This window comes from Salmo trutta, chromosome 34, assembly GCF_901001165.1.
Source record: "Salmo trutta chromosome 34, fSalTru1.1, whole genome shotgun sequence".
NCBI classification, from domain to species: Eukaryota; Metazoa; Chordata; class Actinopteri; order Salmoniformes; family Salmonidae; genus Salmo; species Salmo trutta.
Genome location: NC_042990.1, coordinates 13977270 through 13999960, shown reverse-complemented (window position 1 = coordinate 13999960; position 22691 = coordinate 13977270). Strand labels below are relative to the sequence as shown.

The window sequence follows — 22691 nt, the reverse complement described above, 5'->3', positions numbered from 1 at the left end:
ATTTGATTTGATTTGTGTATCAGTGCAATTTTGACGGCCAACTATCTGATAAAATTTGAGAGGATTTATCTAATGTTCTCTCGTGAGAATTTAGCTCATCTCTCTCTCTAGCATTAGTTGTTGATCTTGTTGTTGATGTGCATAGGTAACTGAGGGAGGGAGAGCCTACCTTTTCATGGTTGTTTGATCAATAGGACTGTGAAGTTCCCAAATGTAGGAGGACTTCTGTGCTATATACATATTTGCAGAAATCCATTCAGGTGGATTTTGTGGATTTTGGCAAACGCGTTGTAGTGATCTAAAGTCATGCTGTTGCTACTGCCTGTAAACACACAGTCCAGTTCAAAATTAATGATGGCAGGACCGTATGGCAATTATTATTATTTGCATATAGGCCTACTGTAACTCTGATTGACTATGGTGCACCGGTCTGCGTAGACTCCAGTCCTGGACAAGATGTTTTAATTAGGTTTTATTTGCTGCAGTGTCTATTAATTGTCCAAACACACAACCACAGACTTTCTAAACCCAGAGGCGCAACGTCGCAAGACTTCTGGGAACACTTGCGAAGCAGACCAAGCAGACCAGGTCAGGGTTTGGGGTTTGAGATGTCAGTGAGAGAAGTGAAAAATTCTTCCTTAGTTGTTCATTTTCTCAAAATCTAAAGGCACAACCTAGATTCGAGCCAATGTCTTAAAACCTGTTGAGGACAGACGTTCCGCTAGCAGAACGCCTCGCCAAAATCCAATGGTAGAGCATGGCGCGAAATACAAAAACCTTAAAAATGCTATAACTTCAATTTCTCAAACATATGACTATTTTACACCATTTGAAAGATAAGACTCTCGTTAATCCAACCACATTGTCCGATTTCAAAAAGGCTTTACAGCGAAAGCAAAACATTAGATTATGTTAGGAGAGTACCCAGCCAAAAATAATCACACAGCCATTTTCAAAGCAAGCATATATGTCACAAAAACCCAAAACACAGCTAAAGGCAGCACTAACCTTTGATGATCTTCATCAGATGACACTCCTAGGACATTATGTTATACAATACATGCATGTTTTGTTCAATCAAGTTCATATTTATATCAAAAAACAAATCTGCTAGTTTTTGGGCAAGAGTAGTAACCAGATTAAATCGGGTACGTTTTTTTTCATCCGGCCGTGAAAATACTGCCCCCTATCCACAACAGGTTTTAAGTAGTTCAACATGTTATTACTCCAACCTTGTGAAAGTGACAAACAGACACGTTTTCATTTTCATCAAAAACGACTTTATATTAAAGGGGTGCCTTTGATTTGACGGCATGCAAATGCACAGTTCGGTGCGTGACGACCCGATGATGTGTTTCTGCAATTTCACCATGAAATTGCCTACAAGTGGGATTGGGTATTTCTATTGGAGAAGCAGTTTCCACCCATCTTTATATTGTACACTTAGAAAAAAAGGTTATATCTAGAACCTAAAAGGGTTCTCGGCTGTCCTCGTAGGAGAACACCTTGAATAACCCTTTTTGGTTCCAGGTAGAACCCTTTTGGTTTCCATGTGTAACCTTTCCTACAAAAAGGGTTCTCTCTGGAACCAGAAAGGGTTCTTCTATGGGGACAACCAAAAAAATGTTTAAGAGTGTACTGTCTTTGATATTGCTATAAAATTTTCACAAATGCCTCACTATAAATCATTATGAAAATGTGAAAATGAGCATATCTAAGCGTTCGCTTGTCAGATTAAAGTGTCATATTCTTCCTGGGGGTGTATATGAACAGATTTGAATAAGATTTCATGTTGCTAAAATGCTGTCAGTTCCACTTTTAGTTCAATTGTTTATCCTCTCTGGGCCAACAGCCAGTGTAATCCCGTGGCACGATATTCAAATACCTTAGAAATGCTATTACTTCAATTTCTCAAACATATGACTATTTTACACCATTTTAAAGACAAGACTCTCGTTAATCTAACCACACTGTCCGATTTCAAAAAGGCTTTACAACGAAAGCAAAACATTAGATTATGTTAGCAGAGTACCCAGCCAGAAATAATCAGACACCCATTTTTCAAGCTAGCATATAATGTCACATAAACCCAAACCACAGCTAAATGCAGCACTAACCTTTGATGATCTTCATCAGATGACAATCCTAGGACATTATGTTATACAATACATGCATGTGTTGTTCAATCAAGTTCATATTTATATCAAAAAACAGCTTTTTACATTAGCATGTGACTAGCATTCCCGCCGAACACTTCCGAAGAATTTACTAAATTACTCACGATAAACGTTCACAAAAAACATAACAATTATTTTAAGAATCATAGGTACAGAACTCCTTTATGCAATCGCTATGTCCGATTTTAAAATAGCTTTTCGGTGAAAGCACATTTTGCAATATTCTGAGTAGATAGCCCGGCCATCACAGACTAGCTATTTTGACACCCACCAAGTGTGGTACTCACCAAACTCCGATTTACTATTAGAAAAGTTTGATTACCTTTGCTGTTCTTCGTCAGAATGCACTCCCAGGACTTCTACTTCAATAAGAAATGCTTGTTTGGTTCCAAATAATCCATAGTTATATCCAAATAGCGGCGTTTTGTTCGTGCGTTCAAGACACTATCCGAAGGGTAAAGAAGGGTGACGTGCCTGACGCGTTTCGTGACAAAAAAATTCAAAATGTTCCATTACCGTACTTCGAAGCATGTCAAACGCTGTTTAAAATCCATTTTTATGCGATTTTTCTTGTAAAAAAGCGATAATATTCCGACCGGGAGTCGTTTTCGTTCAAAGAGAGAGAAAGTAAACATGGTGTCGGCTCGTGCACGCGCCTCCAGTCTCATTGTTTTCAGATCGACCACTATCCAAATGCGCTAATGTTTTTCAGCCAGGGCCTGCAAAGCCACCATTCATCTTTCTGGCGCCTTCTGAGAGCCTATGGGAGCGTTAGAAAATGTCACGTTATGCCAGAGATCCCCTGTTTTGGGTAGAGATGATCAAGAAGGCCAAGAAATAGTCAGAGAGAGCGCTTCCTGTTTGGAATCTTCTCAGGTTTTGGCCTGCCAAATGAGTTCTGTTATACTCACAGACACCATTCAAACAGTTTTAGAAACTTTAGGGTGTTTTCTATCCAAATCAAACAATGATATGCATATTCTAGTTACTGGGCAGGAGTAGTAACCAGATTAAATCGGGTACGTTTTTTATCCGGCCGTGCAAATACTGCCCCCTATCCCCAACAGGTTATATGTGAATAAGATTCTCTCTTAAATAATTATGAATAGATCCCCCATTGAGCACAAAAACAACACCTGTTACAGAAAATTTTACATAGAAATAACATCTGTGAGTCAGATGCCTTTGTATCCGATTCCCCTGGAGTATCTCAAAACCTCCATTGCTACATTTGCCGGAGCCACAGGAGACCATTAATGCACCGGGATAAATGCTCTGACTTCCCCCACATGCTGAACTCTGACATCACCTAGTAAGGAAATTACCTATTTATATGGTTTTTGAACAATATACTTTTTGCACTAGCATGATAGCTGTACTTTACCTTTATGGTAGACGCAGCTTGTTTGTCATTAGCCAATCAGCATTCTCAATGAGTTCAAAGCATATGAATGCACATGAATGTTCCCAGTTCAAGTAGTATGTACAGAGTTTCCAACTTGTCATGAACGCAGCATTATGCTGCCTTCAAATGCTCCTCGGAAGTGGGAAATACAACATTCCAACTGGGAAATAACAGACAGTGACACATTCAATACCACATTGACACTCTTGCTTGCATCTAGCTGATCTGGGATATAATCATTCCTCCAAACTGAGTTTCTATTGGACAAATTCAGGTAGGTCCATCCGCGTTTCGTTTCGTTTCAGAAGCGTTTTGCAACAATCAGCAGAATGAATACACCCCTGATAACCCCCACACACAGTTTACTTTCATACAGCAGCAGCCATACGGCATCATCACTTTGCTCGTTGTATAATTCCTTCTCGTATCTACACGCTCTCTTCCTCTCACCTTTTCCCTTCGCTTGTGGGGTTCAGTGCACTACAAAACAGCTGTCTGTGACCAGGCCAAAAAGACCTCTCCAAGCCAAACCTTTATACCATAACTGCTACACAGACTACATCATTGTAATCGTATTAGCTAATGTCATAGTTAACAAAATTACTTAGTAAACCCACAATGCAATCCATGTGTACAATCACACAGTACAGCAAGCAGTTTAGCAGTTACACTGGCGGGCCCCAGTGGCAATACATTTATAAAACCTAAAGCTTACCTTGACTTGGAAGAGTTGCAGTGTTGGATAGCCTTAGCCAGCTAGCTAACATAAATAGCATTCTTCTCTGTTTAAGTCAGGTTGTTGAGTAGGCCAAATTAGCTGCATTAGCTAGCTAAGCAAGTGAGAGGTAAACTAAAGTACAACGAAATATAGCTATCTTTCTCTCGCTTGCTCGCTCTCTCTCTGTCTCTGCTTCTCCTTAATTTTGAAGAAATTCATTTAAAAACTGTTCAACTATTCTCTTTCTCTCTCTTTGAGTCAATTACTCACCACACTTTATGCACTGCAGAGGTAGCTAGCTGTAGCTTATCATTTCAATACTATATTCATTCTCTGATACTTTGATTAGATGGTCAACATGTCAGTTCATGCTGCATGAGCTCTGATTGGTTGGAGGACGTCCTCCGGAAGTCGACATAATTACTGTGTAAGTCTATGGAAGGAGGCGAGAAACATGAGCCTCCTAGGTTTTATATGGAAGTCTATGTACCCAGAGGAGGACAGAAAATAACTGTCCTCCGGCTACACAATGGTGCTACTGAGGCTACTGTAGACCATTGTAAAACAGCTTGTTTTAATCAGTTATTTGGTGATGTTTTATCTAAATATTATAACTTTCTAAATGTTGACTCGTTGACAATGCCAAGTTTCATTAGAACATTGTGTGAAGTATTTGTTATGACATAGGCCTACACTTCTCATGGTACATTTTTGTGATCCAACTTGCAATTAAAGGCCATTTGAGATCATGAGAATGTAGATGAGATGAAAATATCATAATGTCTATTTATAGGTGTCTCAAAAAGCACAAGTAAAACCCAAGCTGATCTTTTGCTCTTAGATTTTGTTTTAAGGACCCAATCTGGAACATATCTAAAGGTCCATTTATATTGGAGAAACATGGGACAATTCAGTACCATAGTTTATATGTGAACAAGAGTTTGGAGCAGTCTGACTGTGAGTCGATTGCCTTTGTATCCGATTCGCCTGGAGAATTTTGAATCCTGAGCTGAGCTGCTATCATGCTACATTTGCCTGTGCCACAGGGGACCATTAATCACACCGATATAAATTGCGTGTCAGCCCGTGTGGGGATAAACTCTGAAGTGTCTGAAGTTTGTACTTTCATCCAGAGTCGTTTCATTTGAAATTCAGATTGAAACTGTCATAAGTGTGCCAGGCTCATACCTCTTCCTGTTTCTTAAACAAACAAACACACCTCTCCCTCTTTTCTTTTTCTTTCTTTTTTCAATTCCGACAGTTGGGTACACAGATAAGGGAGGAGAGGAGGTTCAGAAATGGGGTGAACTCCGGCCTCCGGCTCAGGGACAATATCTGGACTAGAGTTGTGCTGTTACCGACTCAGCTACACTCTGTATCTGTTTCCTAACACAAACACAGTTAAAGGAAACAAGCGCTGTATTCTCACTGAGTCCAAGTGGTTGTGGCTTTACAAACTCATGAAAAATCTATGTTAAAACACATTTTAAATAACCTCTATATGCAAGGCTAAAGATTGAGCAAATGGACCCACGCTAGAGAGGTAGCTCAAGGACGAGGCAACATTAAGTGGCCCGCTTCATACCTCTGTCTGGACTTGCTTTGCTCAAATCAAGCAAGCTGCATATGTAACCACATGAGGACATTAGTGTGTGCATTTATGTAAAAGATGGTACATTTGCATATATATCCTGCCTCATTGCTCCTCATCCTTTTAAAACCCCAGTGTTGATCAGTGACTGTTCACTCCTTTCAGAGCCACTGACACGCAGCACAATGATGATGTCACTGATTCTACTGCTGGGGACACTGGGGCTCCTTGTTCAGGGTGAGAGACACTTTGACTAACTTTTATTCATGTTTGGTTTAGCTTCAGATTTAATCATCTGGTTTTGCCTGATATGTTTCATGATAGGCTTCGGAAGATTATCAATGTCTATTTGTTGTGATAACCTTACTAATCAGCTTTATTCACTTTTATTTTATTTTTTCAGAATCATCAGGAGATATAATTCTGACTCAGTCTCCTAAATCTCAGTCTGTTCGCCCAGGAGAGACTGTCTCTATCAGCTGTACAGCCAGTTCAAGTACCAGCAATGTGCTTAGCTGGTACCTGCAGAAACCTGGAGAAGCTCCTAAACTCCTGGTTTATTATGCTACAACCCGTCAGTCTGGGATTCCAGGTCGTTTCAGTGGGAGTGGATCTGGTAGTTCATATACTCATTACACTCTGACCATCAGTGGAGTCCAGGCTGAAGATACAGGAGATTACTACTGTCAGCAGGGTGCCAGTTATCCGTTCACACAGTGTTAGAGCGTCGTACAAAAACCTCCTTAAGCTAAAGAGGAACTGCTCTGACTCAACAGCTGTAGAGCTACTAAAACTTTAGAGAACTTCATCAAAATATGACACATTATCAATCATACTATATAATTGGTTTAGCATCTAGACTATAAAGAATTCGCTTTCAAGATATTATTATTTTCATAGATTCAATAATGGAATAATTTAGTACATTAATATGAATACTGCACATCTCATGAATTAAAAAATATATAATTTAATTATAAAATGTAAAGAATAGAAGTGTTGAATTTAATACATAGAAATCTATTTGATCCCAATCCAGATAGGTCCTACAAATTTAATCAATATTTAAATTTGAAAACAAAACAAGTAAGTCTTTTATGTTTTTGTATTCACAACGGTAGCCAGTTATGAGATACATTTTATCTCCTAATGTTAACACGTCCTAACTGTGAGTCGTAAAGTGTGTTTTTGTCTCTGTGTTTCTATCTCCTATTGGAGGTTGTATTCATGGCTGGGGGTCCTCTGATCTCTGGTCAGTATGAATAAGGGAGACTTCCAGTGGAGTCCTGCTGGATTGCAACTCTAGTTTGGAACACTCTTCTCTCTGGAGCTTCATTCACAAACACACTGGGACACGGAGGATACTGAGCTGTAGAGGATGCTTCTCTTTTGAAGAAGATGCTGAACAAAGTGTTAGAAGTAAAGATTGGGATAAATTGCCTGTTATGTTCAGGACATCAGGTACTGATTTACCGCTGTTCATGACTGACCTCTGAAAGTTGAACCTGTCTGACTCAACTCAACTATTCATCACACTGTCCCTACCCAACTTCGACACCCCTTCAAACCTGAAAGAGCGAAGGAAGTCATACTGATTCCAATTTAAGAAGCATCCTTTTCATTTGATTTAACAGTACATACATAAATGCACATAGTTAACCACACAGTATAAAACCCATCAAAATACCCTTGAATAAAGTTCCCCATTTCAGCATTATACAAAGTCCAGTGTAAAGTCTGCTTCCCCCATGTTCAGAACTCTAGTCAAATATACAGCTGCCCCAGTCCCAGAGGATTTGACTTCAGGGGATTGTGGTGGAGTGGAAACTCAAATTTGCATGGCCAAAGTGACTGCCACACTCCCAGAATAGAGCAGTACTGTTGCCTGATGTTCACCTGTCCCCAGAGAGTAATCAGTGAATTTTTCAGTATAGGTATCAATCATGACTTCCGTATTTGTAAAATCATGAAGACTAGTGAGTTTAAAGCACATGGCTTTATGTTTTGGTATAATCATGACCATTGAGTTTAGAGCACATAGCTTTACTATCGCTGCAGATATCATTTTGAGGGGTACCAAATTTGGCCCAATAAGCTATGCATTCTTTGAGAGAGGTTCATAGACTGAAATGTATTAGTAAACATTTTTAAGGATGGAAAAAGTATTTATTATCTCAACATGTCAGAACCAACAGCATTACAGGAATAAAGCTTATAACAAATGTAAGAAAGCCAAGCAGATCTATGACATCAGAATCAGATAGATATTCTGGAGTAAGGCCCAGCCCAGCACCAGACCAGTGTGATAGTAGTGCTGGATCAGTAAGAAGGAGAGGTGCTTGAGTGCAGAGCTCATTAATCAAAACCTATTGCTGAAAAAACGTACACTACCGTTCAAAAGTTTGTGGTTACTTAGAAATGTCCTTGTTTTTGAAAGAAAAGCAATTTTTTTGTCCATTAAAATAACATCAAATTGATCAGAAATACAGTGTAGACATTGTTAATGTTGTAAATGACTATTGAACCTGGAAACGGCAGATTTTTTATGAAATATCTACATAGGCATACAGAGGCCCATTATCATCAACCATCACTCCTGTGTTCCAATGGCACGTTGTGTTAGCTAATCCAAGTTTATAATTTTAAAAGGCTAATTGATCATTAGAAAACCCTTTTGCAATTATGTTTGGACAGCTGGCCTTCTTTAGACTAGATGTGTATCTGGAGTATCAGCTTCCAGTCTGAGGGGAAGCCCTTGTTGGCCAGGCACATGAGAGTGGCCTTCCCCTGCTGCAGCTCCACACTGGAGGGGGGCAGGACTGTCAGGGTGGGACGAACGTCACCTAGGAGACAGGTGGGAAGTTAGGGAGAGGGGAGATAACGATCAAATCACCAGACTGATATGACAATATTGCTGCAGCAGTTTAAAATCTTAGCTGTAATGAAGGTTTTTCCATCTGTAAGTTTCTGTTCCTCAAATAGACAGTTAATTTATAATTCTTTATGTCACTCTTTCACTTCCCTTTGAGTAGCTACTGAAGCATATTATAACTACATGAGATGACTGAAAATACAACCAACTATCTTCAAAATGTAATTATTTAAAATGTGATATTTCAGCATACTTCTCACTTATTGTAATGCAGAGTAAGAAAATGCTAAATAAACTAAAGTAAAAAATGAACACAATAAAATAACAATAAACGGGCTACAGTGCATTCGGAAAATATTCAGACCCATTGACTTTTTCCACATTTTGTTACATTACAGCCTTATTCTAAAATTGATTAAATTGTTTTGTTTCCTCATCCATCTACACACAATACCCCATAATGAGAAAGCAAAAACAGATTTTTCGAAATGTAAATATCACATTTACATAAGTACTCAAACCCTTTACTCAGTACTTTGTTGAAGCACCATTGGCAGCGATTACAGCCTCGAGTCTTTTTGGGTATGATGCTACAAACTTTGCACACCTTTATTTGGGGAGTTTCTCCCACTCTTCTCTGCAGATCCTCTCAGGCTATGTCAGGTTGGATGGGGAGGGTTAGTGCACAGCTATTTTCAGGTCTCTCCAGCGATGTTCTATCAGTCCGGGCTCTAGCTGGGCCACCCAAGGACATTCAGAGACTTGTCCTGAAGCCACTCCTATGTTGTTTTGGCAGTGTGTTTAAGGTTGTTTACTGTTGGAAGACAAACCTTCGCCCCAGTCTGAGGTCCTGAGTGCTCTGGAACAGATTTACATCAAGGATCTCGCTGTACTTTGCTCCAGTTATCTTTCCCTCGATCCTGACATTGTCCAAGTCCCTGCCGCTGAAAGACATCCCCGCAGCATGGTGCCGCCGCTACCGTGCTTCACCGTAGAGATGGCGCAAGGTTTCCTCCAGACGTGACGCTTGGCATTCAGGCCAAAGAGTTAGATCTTGGTTTCATCAGACCAAAGAATCTTGTTTCTCATAGTCTGAGAATCCTTTAAGTGCATTTTGGCAAACCGTAAGCAGGCTGTCATGTGCCTTTTACTGAGGAGTGGGTTCCGTCTGGCCACTCTACCATAATGGCCTGATTGGTGGAGTGCTGCAGAGATGGTTGTGTCACGTCTGCTCCCGCTCTTCCCTTCCTCTGGCGCTTGGGGGCGCCAGATTACCCTGCATCACACGCTCCTGCCGTCTATCATGCACACCTGCCTTCCCTCGTCACTTGCATCAGCATTATTGGACTCACCTGGACTCACTTATCTCCTGTTAATTTCCTCCCCTATAATTGTCAGTTCCCTAGCTCTGTTCCCTGCTGCTTCATTGTATTGTCTTTGTCGCTTGTATTTGGTTCTGACGCTGTTCCTGCCTTGTCTCTGTCCGTTATCATTAAATGTTTTACTCCCAGTACCTGCTTCGTATCTCCAGCGTCATTCCACGTGACAGGTTGTCCTTCTGGAAGGTTCTCCCATCTCCACAGAGGAACTCTGGAGGTCTGTCAGAGTGATCATTGGGTTCTTGGTCACCACCCTGACCAAGGCCCTTCTCCCACAATTACTCAGTTTTGTTATTGTAAAGTGGAAATGTCTAGGAGCAGCAACAGCTCAGCCGTGAAGTGGTAGGCCACACAAGCTCAGAGAACGGAACCGCCGAGTGCTGAAGCGAGTAGTGCGTAAAAATCGTATTTTTCTCTGTTGCAACACTGACTACCGAATTCCAAACTGCCTCTGGAAGCAATGTCAGCAAAATAACTATTTGTTGGGAGATTCATGAAATGGGTTTCCTTGGCTGAGCAGCCACACACAAGCATAAGATCACCATGCGCAATTCCAAGCGTTCTCTGGAGTGATGACACACTTCACCATCTGGCAGTCCGACAGACGAATCTGGGTTTGGCGGATGCCAGGAGAATGCTACCTGCCCCAATGCAGAGTGCCAACTGTAAAGTTTGGTGGAGGAGGAATACTGATCTGGGATTGTTTTTCATTGTTTGGGCTAGGCCCCTTAGTTCCAGGGAAATCTTAACACTACAGCATAGAATTACATCTAGACGATTCTGTGATTTGTAAGTCGCTCTGGATAAGAGCGTCTGCTAAATGACTTAAATGTAATGTAAATGTGATTCCAACTTTGTGGCAAAAGGTTGGGGAATGCCCTTTCCTGTTTCAGCATGACAATGCCCCTGTGCACAAGTGAGGTCCATACAGAAATGGTTTGTTGAGATCGGTGTGGAAGAACTTGACTGGCCTGCACAGAGCCCTGACCTCAACCCCATTGAATACTTTTGGGATGAATCGGAAAACAAATGGTCTGTTCTATATCTTCAATCAAATTAAACATGTACATTTAACATTTAAGTCATTTAGCAGACGCTCAACTGTGACATTACAATGTTTAATGGTCTTTTTCATCAGTTTTATATGAAATGTAATTTCCACCACACTCTGTCATTACCACAATGCTAAGTCATCACCATCACAGTACATATTTTTGAGGCAAAGGTGTATTAAATTACAATTGATATTGACTATTTTTCCCATATGTGGACCGTATATGCTTGTCTTTAAGATAATACATATTAAGATTTTAACGTGGTAAATTCAGGTTTCTGAGAAACATTAAAACCTATTGAGGATAGGGAGCAGTATTTTCACGGCCGGATGAAAAAAAGTACCCAAATTAAACTGGTTACTACTCTTGCCCAGAAACGAGAATATGCATATTATTAGTAGATTTGGATAGAAAACATTCTGAAGTTTCTAAAACTGTTTGAATGGTGTCTGTTAGTATAACAGAACTCATATGGCAGGCAAAAACCTGAGAAAAATTCAACCAGGAAGTGGAGGATCTGAGAATTGTAGTTCTTCTTTCTAGTCCCTTTCGAAACTACAGTGTCTGTGGGGTCACGTTGCACTCCCTAAGGCTTCCATTGGCTGTCAAAAGCCATCAGAAAGTTCTTTCAGCATTCTCCTGTCACTGGGCAGAGAATAGTAGCTCAGTCACTGAGTGGACTGCCTCTGGACAAAGGGATTGGATATGCGCGGTCCCGCGAGGGCGCTGTTCCTTCTTTTCCTCCTTGAATGAATACGCTATTGTCCGGTTGGAATATTATCGCAATTTTACGTAAAAAATACCATAAAGATTGATTTTAAACAACGTTTGACATGCTTCTAAGTACGGTAATGGAACATTTGGACTTTTTGTGTCTCGAATTACGCTCGCGCATCATGCCTTTGGATAGTGACCTGAACGCACAAACAAAACAGAGGTATTTGGACATAAAAATAGATTATTTTGAATAAAAACAACATTTCTTGTGGAAGTAGCAGTCCTCGGAGTGCATTCTGACAAAGATCAGCAAAGGTAAGAGAATATTTATAATACTAATTCTGAGTTTAGGTGACCCCGAACTTGGCGGGTGTCTGTATAGCTTGCTGTGATGGCGAGCTATGTACTCAGAATATTGAAAAATGTGTTTTCTCCGTAAAGGAATTTTAAAATCTGACACAGCGGTTGCATAAAGGAGTACTGTATCTATAATTCTTAAAATAATTGTTATGTATTTTGTCAACGTTTATGATGAGTATTTTTGTAAATTCACCGGAAGTTTTTGGTGGGAATACATTTTCTGAACATCACACGCCAATGTAAAATGCTGTTTTTGGATATAAATATGAACTTTATCGAACAAAACATACATGTATTGTGTAACATGATGTCCTAGGAGTGTCATCTGATGAAGATCGTCAAAGGTTAGTGCTTCATTTAGCTGTGTTTTGGGTTTTTGTGACATATATCCTTGCTTGGAAAATGGCTGTGTGGTTATTTTTGTTTATGTACTCTCCTAACATAATCTAATGTTTTGCTTTCGCTGTAAAGCCTTTTTGAAATCGGACAATGTGGTTGGATTAAGGAGAAGTGTATCTTTAAAATGGTGTAAAATAGTCATGTGTTTGAGAAATAGAAATTATTCGATTTTTAAGGTTTTGTATTTCACGCCCTGCTGGCGCATTGGATGTTGGCTAGGCGTTCCGCTAGCGGAACGTCTGTCCTCAACAGGTTTTAAGGCACATATGGACATTTAGACATGACAATGATGAATACATGTAATTAAGAAAACTTCCAAATAGTAAAAATATACATGAAAAATCTAATTTGTGTGAAATGTTATACAAAATACCTTAGGCACAATTTCTGTAAATTCCTTTTCAGCTAAAATAGAAAATGTTATGACGTGGTGGTAATGACATTTCCCCTCTGGTATTTGGGGAAACTGATAAAAATCTTTATATTCTTAAATAGTATGGTCTCAGCCACTATTAGATCTTGTTTCCAGACAGAGTGACGAACATTTTCAGAAAGATAAAAAGCAGTTTTAATAGGTTTCATTTTCAAAGACATTTAACATCCAAACGTGCCAGTATTCACAAAATCAACCAGCTATGAAATGAAACAGCTGTTTTATAAGGTGTTTTTAGATAGATTTTATAGTGACATTGCTAGCTACTTATTTACCCCAGCCAGACACTTTTATTTAGCTAAAGTTGTTATCTAAGTTAGCTAGCTAGCTGTTATTGTAGCCGCTTTCTGTTTGTCTAGCTAACTTTTTTCTTCTTTTTTAGCTAGCTAACTGTTATTGTAGCTGCTTTCTGTTTGTATGTAGCTTGCACTTTAATGGCATCCTTGAAAATATTTTATTTTGTCTTTCCAACCAGGCAAAGTACTATGAAGGCGCTGATCTCGACAAGAGGCGCATCATTCGTAGGGGGGCAGAGAAATGCACAATTCAGGGTAACGTTAAGCAGTTAATTTCTGTTACTGTTAGATAACTGGAAGGATTTATGAACAACCATTTAACAACAATTGTATTTTACATCTAGCTAACGTTAGTTGGTCATCTACATGTTGCTAGCTATACATTTAGTTATGGCTGTCAGATTGAGGTATCTAGCTATAAGTTAACCCTGATCAATCAAATGGATAGGTGTAAACAATTATGGTAACTCCAACTGCCCTTAACTAAATTTAGGTGTCTTTGTTCGACAGAGCAAGACCCCTACAGAAAGAGAGAGGAAGAAAGTGAGAAAGAAAGTGACAGAGGGAGAGAGAGAGCGGTGGGAAGAGAGTGTAAAACAGAGAGAGATGAAGAGCGAGAGAAACAGAAAGAGAAAGACACCAGTGCAAACTTACTTAGACTTTAGTATTTCAACAACTCTTCTCTTCCAATTTGTTAGGCAATCACATGTACCTACCGGGGAAGGATGGCCAGCCACACAGGAGAGTGATTTTCACAAGGAGGAAATGGAGGCCGTGCTGACAGAGATGCATGCTGGACATTTCGGAGTGAATCGCATGATTGCCCAAATCAACGGTCAACCACTGAAATCCCTGACGCCTGACACTTCGGTGAAGCCTGTGAGACAAAGTATGTTAAGCTTTAGTTGACATTTGAGAAAGCAATAAATGGTTGTTATGCTAAGCTCATAAAAAAGACAAGCCAGTATATGAATCAAATAGATTTGCATATGAATGGAATGGAAATTAACTGACTTCGTGATCTGCAACTTTAATGTGTCAAGCAGATCACACGTTTACTTTGCCATTTCCGAAACGTAACCAAGCTTCACGTAGCAACGTGTTTAAGACATGGATTTCATGTTGTAATGTTAACAAGGTACCAAAAAGTAGTTAGAATTAATGTTTTCATTTTATTAGTTTAAACAAAACTTGTTTAAACGGCAAAAAAATCAGCATTGTTTGCATAGCGATGATGAAAAGAACGTCATTTAGGCTGTAATGATCTCCAAAATTTGAATCATTAGGTAATCACACCTTTGATATAGCAACGGACGCTAATAGTTTATCGAATCCCATTGTGACGTAGAGAGGGACACTATTTGGCTGGGGGACATTATTTGGCATGACAGGCCCAACAAATTAACCACCAGCCAATGTGACTGGTAAAATAGACATTATTGCGTTAATCTACCCACATTTGGCAGGTGGCTGGTGTTCATTTTATGCCCAACATAGGACACTGAGAAGATACTTTCAAGCTATATATACACTGAACAAAAACATTAACGCAACATGCAACAATTTCAAAGATTTTACTGAGTTACAGTTCATATAAGGAAATCAGTCAATTAAAATAAATAAATTAGGCCCTAATCTAGGGATACAGATATGCATCTGTTGGTTACAGATACCTTTTAAAAAAAGTAGGGGAGTGGATCAGAAAACCAGTCAGTATGTGGTAAAAATACAATTTGCCTCATGCAGCACGACACATCTCCTTCGCATAGAATTGATCAGGCTGTTGATTGTGGCCTGTTGAATTTTGTCCCACTCCTCTTCAGTGACTGACAAAGTTGCTGGATATTGGTGGGAACTGGAACACGCTGTCATACACGTTGATCCAGAGCATCCCAAACATGCTCAATATTTGGCGAATGAGTATGCAGGCCATGGAAGAACTGGGACATTTTGAGCTTCCAGAAAATGTGTACAGATCCTTGCGTCATGGGGCAGTGCATTATCATGCTGAAACATGAGGTGATGTTGGCGGATGAATGGCAAGACAATGGGCCTCAGGATTTCATCACGATATCTCTGTGCATTCAAATGCCCATTGATAAAATGCAATTGTGTTCGTTGTCCGTAGCTTATGCCTTCCCACACCATAACCCCACTGCCACCATGGGGCACTCTGTTCACAACGTTGACATCTACAAACCGCTCGCCCACACGACGCCATACACGTGGTCTGCGGTTGTGAGGCTGGTCGGAAGTACTGCCAAATTCTCTGAAACTACATTGAATGTGGCTTATTGTAGAGAAATTAACATTTAATTATCTCACAAAAGCTCTGGTGGACATTCCTGCAGTCAGAATGCTAATTGCACGGTCTCTCAAACTTGAAACATTTGGTTGTGTGACAAAACTGCACATTTTAGAGTGGCCTTTTATTTTCCCCAGCAAGCGCTGCACCTGTGTAATGATCATGCTGTTTAATCAGTTTATTTATATGCCACACCTGTCAGGTGGATAGATTCTCTTGGTAAAGGAGAAATGCTCATTACCTAGGATGTAAACAAATTTGTGCACAACATTTGAGAGAAAGAAGCTTTTTCTGCTTATGGACAATTTCTGTAATCCTTTATTTCAGATCATGAAACATGGGACCAGGACTTTGCATGTTGCGTTTATATTTTTGTTCAGTATACAGTATATGGGCAAAACTTCTACCGCAGATTGTGGATGTGTCTAGGGGCCAGCCTCTACGTTTTGTATATTTTACCACCATTATGAATTCATCATTTTCCTTTGACTTTAACAGTGTGTAAAAAGTTGATTTGAACTTTTGATGGATAAATGGATGAGTAATGAATTCTTCATGCATTTCATCCATCTCAAATCAAATCAAATCAAATCAAATTTATATAGCCCTTCGTACATCAGCTGATATCTCAAAGTGCTGTACAGAAACCCAGCCTAAAACCCCAAACAGCAAGCAATGCATGTGAAAGAAGCACGGTGGCTAGGAAAAACTCCCTAGGAAAAACTCCCTAGAAAGGCCAAAAACCTAGGAAGAAACCTAGAGAGGAACCAGGCTATGAGGGGTGGCCAGTCCTCTTCTGGCTGTGCCGGGTGGATATTATAACAGAACATGGTCAAAATGTTAAAATGTTCATAAATGACCAGCATGGTCAAATAATAATAATCATAGTAGTTGTCGAGGGTGCAACAAGCACGTCCGGTGAACAGGTCAGGGTTCCATAGCCGCAGGCAGAACAGTTGAAACTGGAGCAGCAGCACGGCCAGGTGGACTGTGGACAGCAAGGAGTCATCATGCCAGGTAGTCCTGAGGCATGGTCCTAGGGCTCAGGTCCTCCGAGAGAAAGAAAGAAAGAGAGAAAGAGAGAGAGAATTAGAGAGAGCATATTTAAATTCACACAGGACACATAGCAATGAAATTTAACATTATGTTTTCGAATGACATCCCCAAGAGGTAAAATATATAGTGAAAATAATAGTGGTCCTAAAACGGAACCTTGAGGAACACCGAAATTTACAATTGATTTGTCAGAGGACAAACCATTCACAGAGACAAACTGATATCTTTCCGACAGATAAGATCTAAACCAGGCCAGAACTTGTCCATGTAGACCAATTTGGGTTTCCAATCTCGCCAAAAGAATGTGGTGATCGATGGTATCAAAAGCAGCACTAAGATCTAGGAGCACGAGGACAGATGCAGAGCCTCGGTCTGACGTCATTAAAAGGTCATTTACCACCTTCACAAGTGCAGTCTTCGATATAGGCTGATAGTTTTTTATAATTTCTGGGTCAAGATTCGGCTTTTTCAAGAGAGGCTTTATTACTGCCACTTTTAGTGAGCTTTGTACACATCCGGTGGATAGAGAGCCGTTTATTATGTTCAACATAGGAGGGCCAAGCACAGGAAGCACCATCTGTCCATGAATGTATGGATATGCTTCAGTGCTGCCATCTAGCGGTAAGATAAGGGTGATAAGGGTAGAAGAACATTTCAAACATGCCACTTGGCACACACTGGTTGAATCAACGTTGTTTCCACGTCATTTCAATGACATTATGTTGAACCAATGTTGAACAGGCATTGAATTGACATCTGTGCCCAGTGGGATGATAGAATTTCCTCCCTGCCACAGATTCTAGCATAAATCAACCATGACTGCTATCTATTGTTATCTTAATTTGGGAAGCTATTGACAATAACTGTACATTTGCATAAAGCACATTTATTTGCAGATACACATTTAGGGGGAAGCGACTATCAGTTCTCATATATAGCCTACAGGCATTATCCCTTCATCCCTTCATCTCTTCATTGACCTTTCCTTCTTCTATCCCCCTATTTTTTTCTCTCCTTTATTTAATGATTTAGGTTCACTGTCCAAATATTATCTTTTGTCAGTTAAAACCTTAACCTTTAACTGTCAACATCTCAAACAGCCAGTCCATTCTTTCCAACCAGAATTCATAATCCTTATCAAGTCTCACTGAGTCTGTATGAAGGCGATCAGATCCACAGACGACTGACTATATAATATGGATGGGCGGGTCTGTCGTTCTAGGCTAACAATGCAGAAGACAGAAAAGAGAACATTTGCGTGTTCGAGCGGATAACTTTTGTGATCTCGGTGACCATCCAAAGTGTGATGTATTATGGGGATAAAAAAAATCTGATTTCCGCCTACATGACGACTTTACAAAAACCATGTGATCAAAGGTCATAAAGTTTTGACTGTAGTTGACTGCAAGTTTCTGCAGTTTCTCCTCACAAGTTGCAAATTGCAGTCATCCCCTGCATTGTGGGAGGCTCTATTGTCAACCAATCAATATGGTGTTTTTGTTTGACCCATACGAACGTGACCAAAGACATGACTGAAACAGCATTTCCACAATTCATGTGATATTTGAGTCTCTCTCTCACCAATTGATTGTACATTTTCAGGTTGTGACTGTGTGATATGTGGGTTAGAGACATGTTTATTTCGACATTATGAAGAAAATCTTTTGCAGATGCACCTCTCCCCAACTTCACTCCTTGGGCTTGTTCGACATTTAGGCGACATGCCGACTGATTGATCTACAAATCACCTTCCACCATAAATAATGTCTCATTATTATTTGTAGGTCAGTCAGTCACAATTTACCCATGATACATTACGGTTTTGATCCTCTCGAACAATCCCCTTGACTTTTGTTTACAGTTGGTTGCTTTTGCCTTACCGCTCAATATTAGGAAAGTGTCCTTAATGTTTTGTACACTCAGTGTATAGTGTCATAACTCAAGAATTAAAGCAATTCTAATGTCCAGCAACCTTGCCAGCAGGCATGCCAGCTACGATAGTTAGACTAGCTGCTCTAACTTCATTGATAGCCTGAACTGGCTTGGTAGCTAGTTATGAGGTTGGGAGATTAGGAACCCATCAAGCTGGCTAGCTGAAGCTAACTTAATAAAATTGATAGGTGGCTAGTATTACCAAGAAACAATACAACATTTTAGTTGTATTTATTAATCCATGAAGGAATCAAAAGGCTACATAGCTTGATCAAATTCATTTCCAAACATATATCCTGCGAGTCCTGCCCATCACAGGAGAGCTAAATTCGAATAAGACAACGTTGATACTGTTTTCACGCAGTAGAGAATCTAGGGTCCTGCCTAGCATATGTTTGCTCCGTCGTGCAGGAACAACTTACTAGGGACAATGGTGTGGGCGGGGGGGGGGACACTATTGGCTGTTGTTGTCAGAGTGCCTCCTCCGCAAAATACTGCTGACAGATCTTTTTTATAAATAACTATGTAAGAATTTGGACTTGTGACATTTTCCACATTTTGTTGTGTAACATGGTGGGACTCAGATGGATTTAATTGTCCATTTTTGTCAACGGGTAAAAAGTGAAAGTCAAAGTGAAAAATTGATTTAATTGTAATTTTAAGTCAAATCTGTAATTATATGTAGGCCACTCAGGAACATTCAATGTCGTCTTGGTAAGCAACTCCAGTGTATATTTGATCTTGTGTTTTAGGTTATTGTCCTGCTGAAAGGTGAATTTGTCTACCAGTGTCTGTCGGAAAGCAGGCTGAACCTGGTTTGCCTCTAGGATTTTGCCTGTGCTTAGGTCTATTCCATTTCATTTATCCCCCAAAAAACTCCCTAGTCCTTACCGATGACAAGCATACCCATAACATGATGTAGCCTCCACCATGCTTGAAAATATGAAGAGTGTTTTTTGTAGAGTAATGAAGAGTAATGTTTTTTTTTGGATTTTCCACAAACATAACGATTTGTATTCAGGACATAAAGTTAGAGAGGAGCTACTCATTCAAAAAACATTTGAAACACTATTATGCACACAGAGTGAGTCCATGCAACTTGTCTTGTGACTTGTTAGGCACACAAAATGTGACTTGTTAGGCACATTTTTACTGCTGAACCTATTTAGGCTTGTAATAACAAAGGGGTTGAATAGTTATTGACTCACACCATTTCAGATTTTCATTTTTAAATCATTTGTAAAAATGTTTAAAATACATAATTCATCTTTGAAAATATGGGGTATTTTGTGTAGTTCCACAAAATCTCAATTTAATCAAATTTAAATTCTGGCTGTTAAACAACAAAATGTGGAAAAAGTCAAAGGGTGTGAATACAAAGGGTGTGAATACTTTCTGAAGGCACTGTGTATCAACGTAGTCCAAAGCAGTATTCATACTGCTGAAAGATCAATGGGGAACATGAATGTGTCCAGTCTACTGGAGTTCCAGAGTGTACCAGTAGGGGGCATCAGTTCCATGTCTCTGTTATCATTCCCCTCTGTGTCTGTCTGGAGGTTTTTGTACAGCCAGTCAATCAGTCTCTATCACAGTGGTGGACTTTCGGTGGAGGGACCAAACTGAGTGTTGGCAGTAAGTATTCAGTTCTAGATCTTGACTTCTGATATCAAAATCTAATACATTTTCTTAACAATATTACAACTCCCTTAAATAGAAAGTAGAAATGTGTATTTATTTTTGGAGAATTGTTGTTGCATTTATTTTCCTTAGATGTAAATATAATTCAATTAAAATGCCTATTCAAGATGTAATATATCAAACAAGGTTATACAGTGTGTATTCATTTGGAACAGGGATACTGTTCAAATCAGAGTGGTTTAGATAAATGGAGCTTTACAAAGAGCAAAAGCAGAGTCTCTATAGTGTCAGAGGTTTTTGTACGGCCGCTGAATGAGATTGTATCACTGTGGTTAACTTTTGGTGGAGGCACTAGACTGGATATTGGAAGTAAGTTTACCTACAGTACCTCTAATAAAGAAAATGTTCTGACCTTGCATATAGATGCATTGATCTTGTGAGAAAGATTAAAATTGAATGAAATGCTATGCATGGTTATGTTTGACGTAAAATAGTTATTCTCTTCATAAGAGTCACCAAATACCTTTAGGTTAGACCTCAAATTTGAAGCTATTGTTTTTGGTTAAGTGACCCTTTCTCGTAAATAATATCACTATTCATTTTATTAGAATGTGTCTTTTAAATGTATATGATTGTTGTAAGATGGTTTTTTCAACTTACATTTACTCCTTCTGCATTCAGCTGCAAGGTATTGCTTAGCTTTGCCATCTATTTGCTGTCTATTGAAAAGTCTTGTGAAGTCCGCCTGTTCTGCTGTTCATATGAATGTACATGTATTTAAAATTTGTGTTTGAATATCATGTAAATTGCACAACTTCATTCACCTCCTTTCGATAAATTAAAACTTAAATGTTTTAGTGAGTCTTTTAAATTAAATGTATATCATTGTTAGATGTTTACAGTCAACTGGAATTTACTTCCTCAGCATACAGTAGGCATATTTTAAACTAATTTTAAATAAATTCATAATTTAAGAATTGTTCTTTAAAATAATAATAATAATTCATATTGAAATGCAGTTTGATTCTTAAGAGTTTATTCCATTACAATAAGTGAGAAGTATACTGAAATATTTCACATTTTAAATAGTTACATTTTGAAGATAGTTGAATGTATTTTCAGTCATCTCATGTAGTTATAATATGCTTCAGTAGCTACTCAAAGGGAAGTGAAACAGTGACAGAAAGAATGATGAACTGTCTGTTTGAGTAACAGAAACCTACGGATGGAAAAAAACTTCATTTACGGCTAAGATGTTAAACTACTGCATCAATATTGTCGTATCAATCTGGTGATTGATTGATTGATAGTTCCCCTCTCCCTAACTTTCCACCTGTCTCCTAGGTGATGTTCGTCCCACCCTGACAGTCCTGCCCCCCTCCAGTGTGGAGCTGCAGCAGGGGAAGGCCACTCTCATGTGCCTGGCCAACAAGGGCTTCCCCTCAGACTGGAAGCTGAGTTGGAAGGTGGACGGTAGCAGCAGCAGCACCTGGGAGGTGACCGGGAGCCCCGGGGTCCTGGAGAAGGACGGCCACTACAGCTGGAGCAGCACCCTGACCCTCCCTGTCAACCAGTGGAAGAAGGTGGGCTCTGTGATCTGTGAGGCCACCCAGGGCTCCCAGTCTCCACTCTCTGAGACACTGAGGAGAGACCAGTGTTCTGATTAATGAGCTCCTCCCCTGATTCCACTGTTTTTACTCTGTTCTGCACTCAGCATCTCTCTTCCGTACTGATCCAGCACTACTATCACACTGGTCTGGTGCTGGGCTGGGCCTTACTCCAGAATATCTGTCTGATTCTGATGTCATAGATCTGCTTGGCTTTCTGACATTTGCTATGCTTTATTTCTGTAATGCTGTTAGATCTGACATGTTGAGATAATAAATACTTTTCCCCTCCTTAATATTGTTGCCTGGATATCCTTATAAAATTTGTTTTACCATTATACATGGAGATATGTATGTATAATGTATATTATGTACAAAATAATCATTTTGAGAAACCTCTCTCATAGGGTGCATGGCTAATCCTTATGAGAAACCTCTCTCATAGGGTGCATGGCTAATCCTTATGAGAAACCTCTCTCATAGGGTGCATGGCTAATTGGGCCAAATTTGGTACCTGTCAAAATGTTACCTGCAGTGATACTGAAGCCATGTGCTCTAAACCCACTGGTCTTCATGATGATTCTAATACTGAAGGCATCATTGATACCAATACCGAAAAACTCACTGAAACTCTGGGGAGGTGAACATCTGGCCACTGTACTGCTCTATTCTGGGACTGTGGAAATCACTCTGGTCATGCAAATCTGAGTTCCACTCCACCACAGCTCACAATGTCCTGAAGTCAAATCCT

At 39.6% G+C, this 22691-nt stretch overlaps 1 gene segment (V, D, J or C); it reads left to right on the top strand.

Annotated features, from left to right (window-relative positions):
* The first annotated feature begins 6023 nt into the window (after positions 1 to 6023).
* Positions 6024 to 22236, top strand: LOC115173653 (Ig kappa chain V region Mem5-like). The segment is given in 4 exon segments: positions 6024 to 6128; positions 6295 to 6598; positions 20665 to 20702; positions 21678 to 22236. Coding segments are annotated over 4 exon segments (717 nt in total).
* Positions 22237 to 22691: the final 455 nt, after the last annotated feature.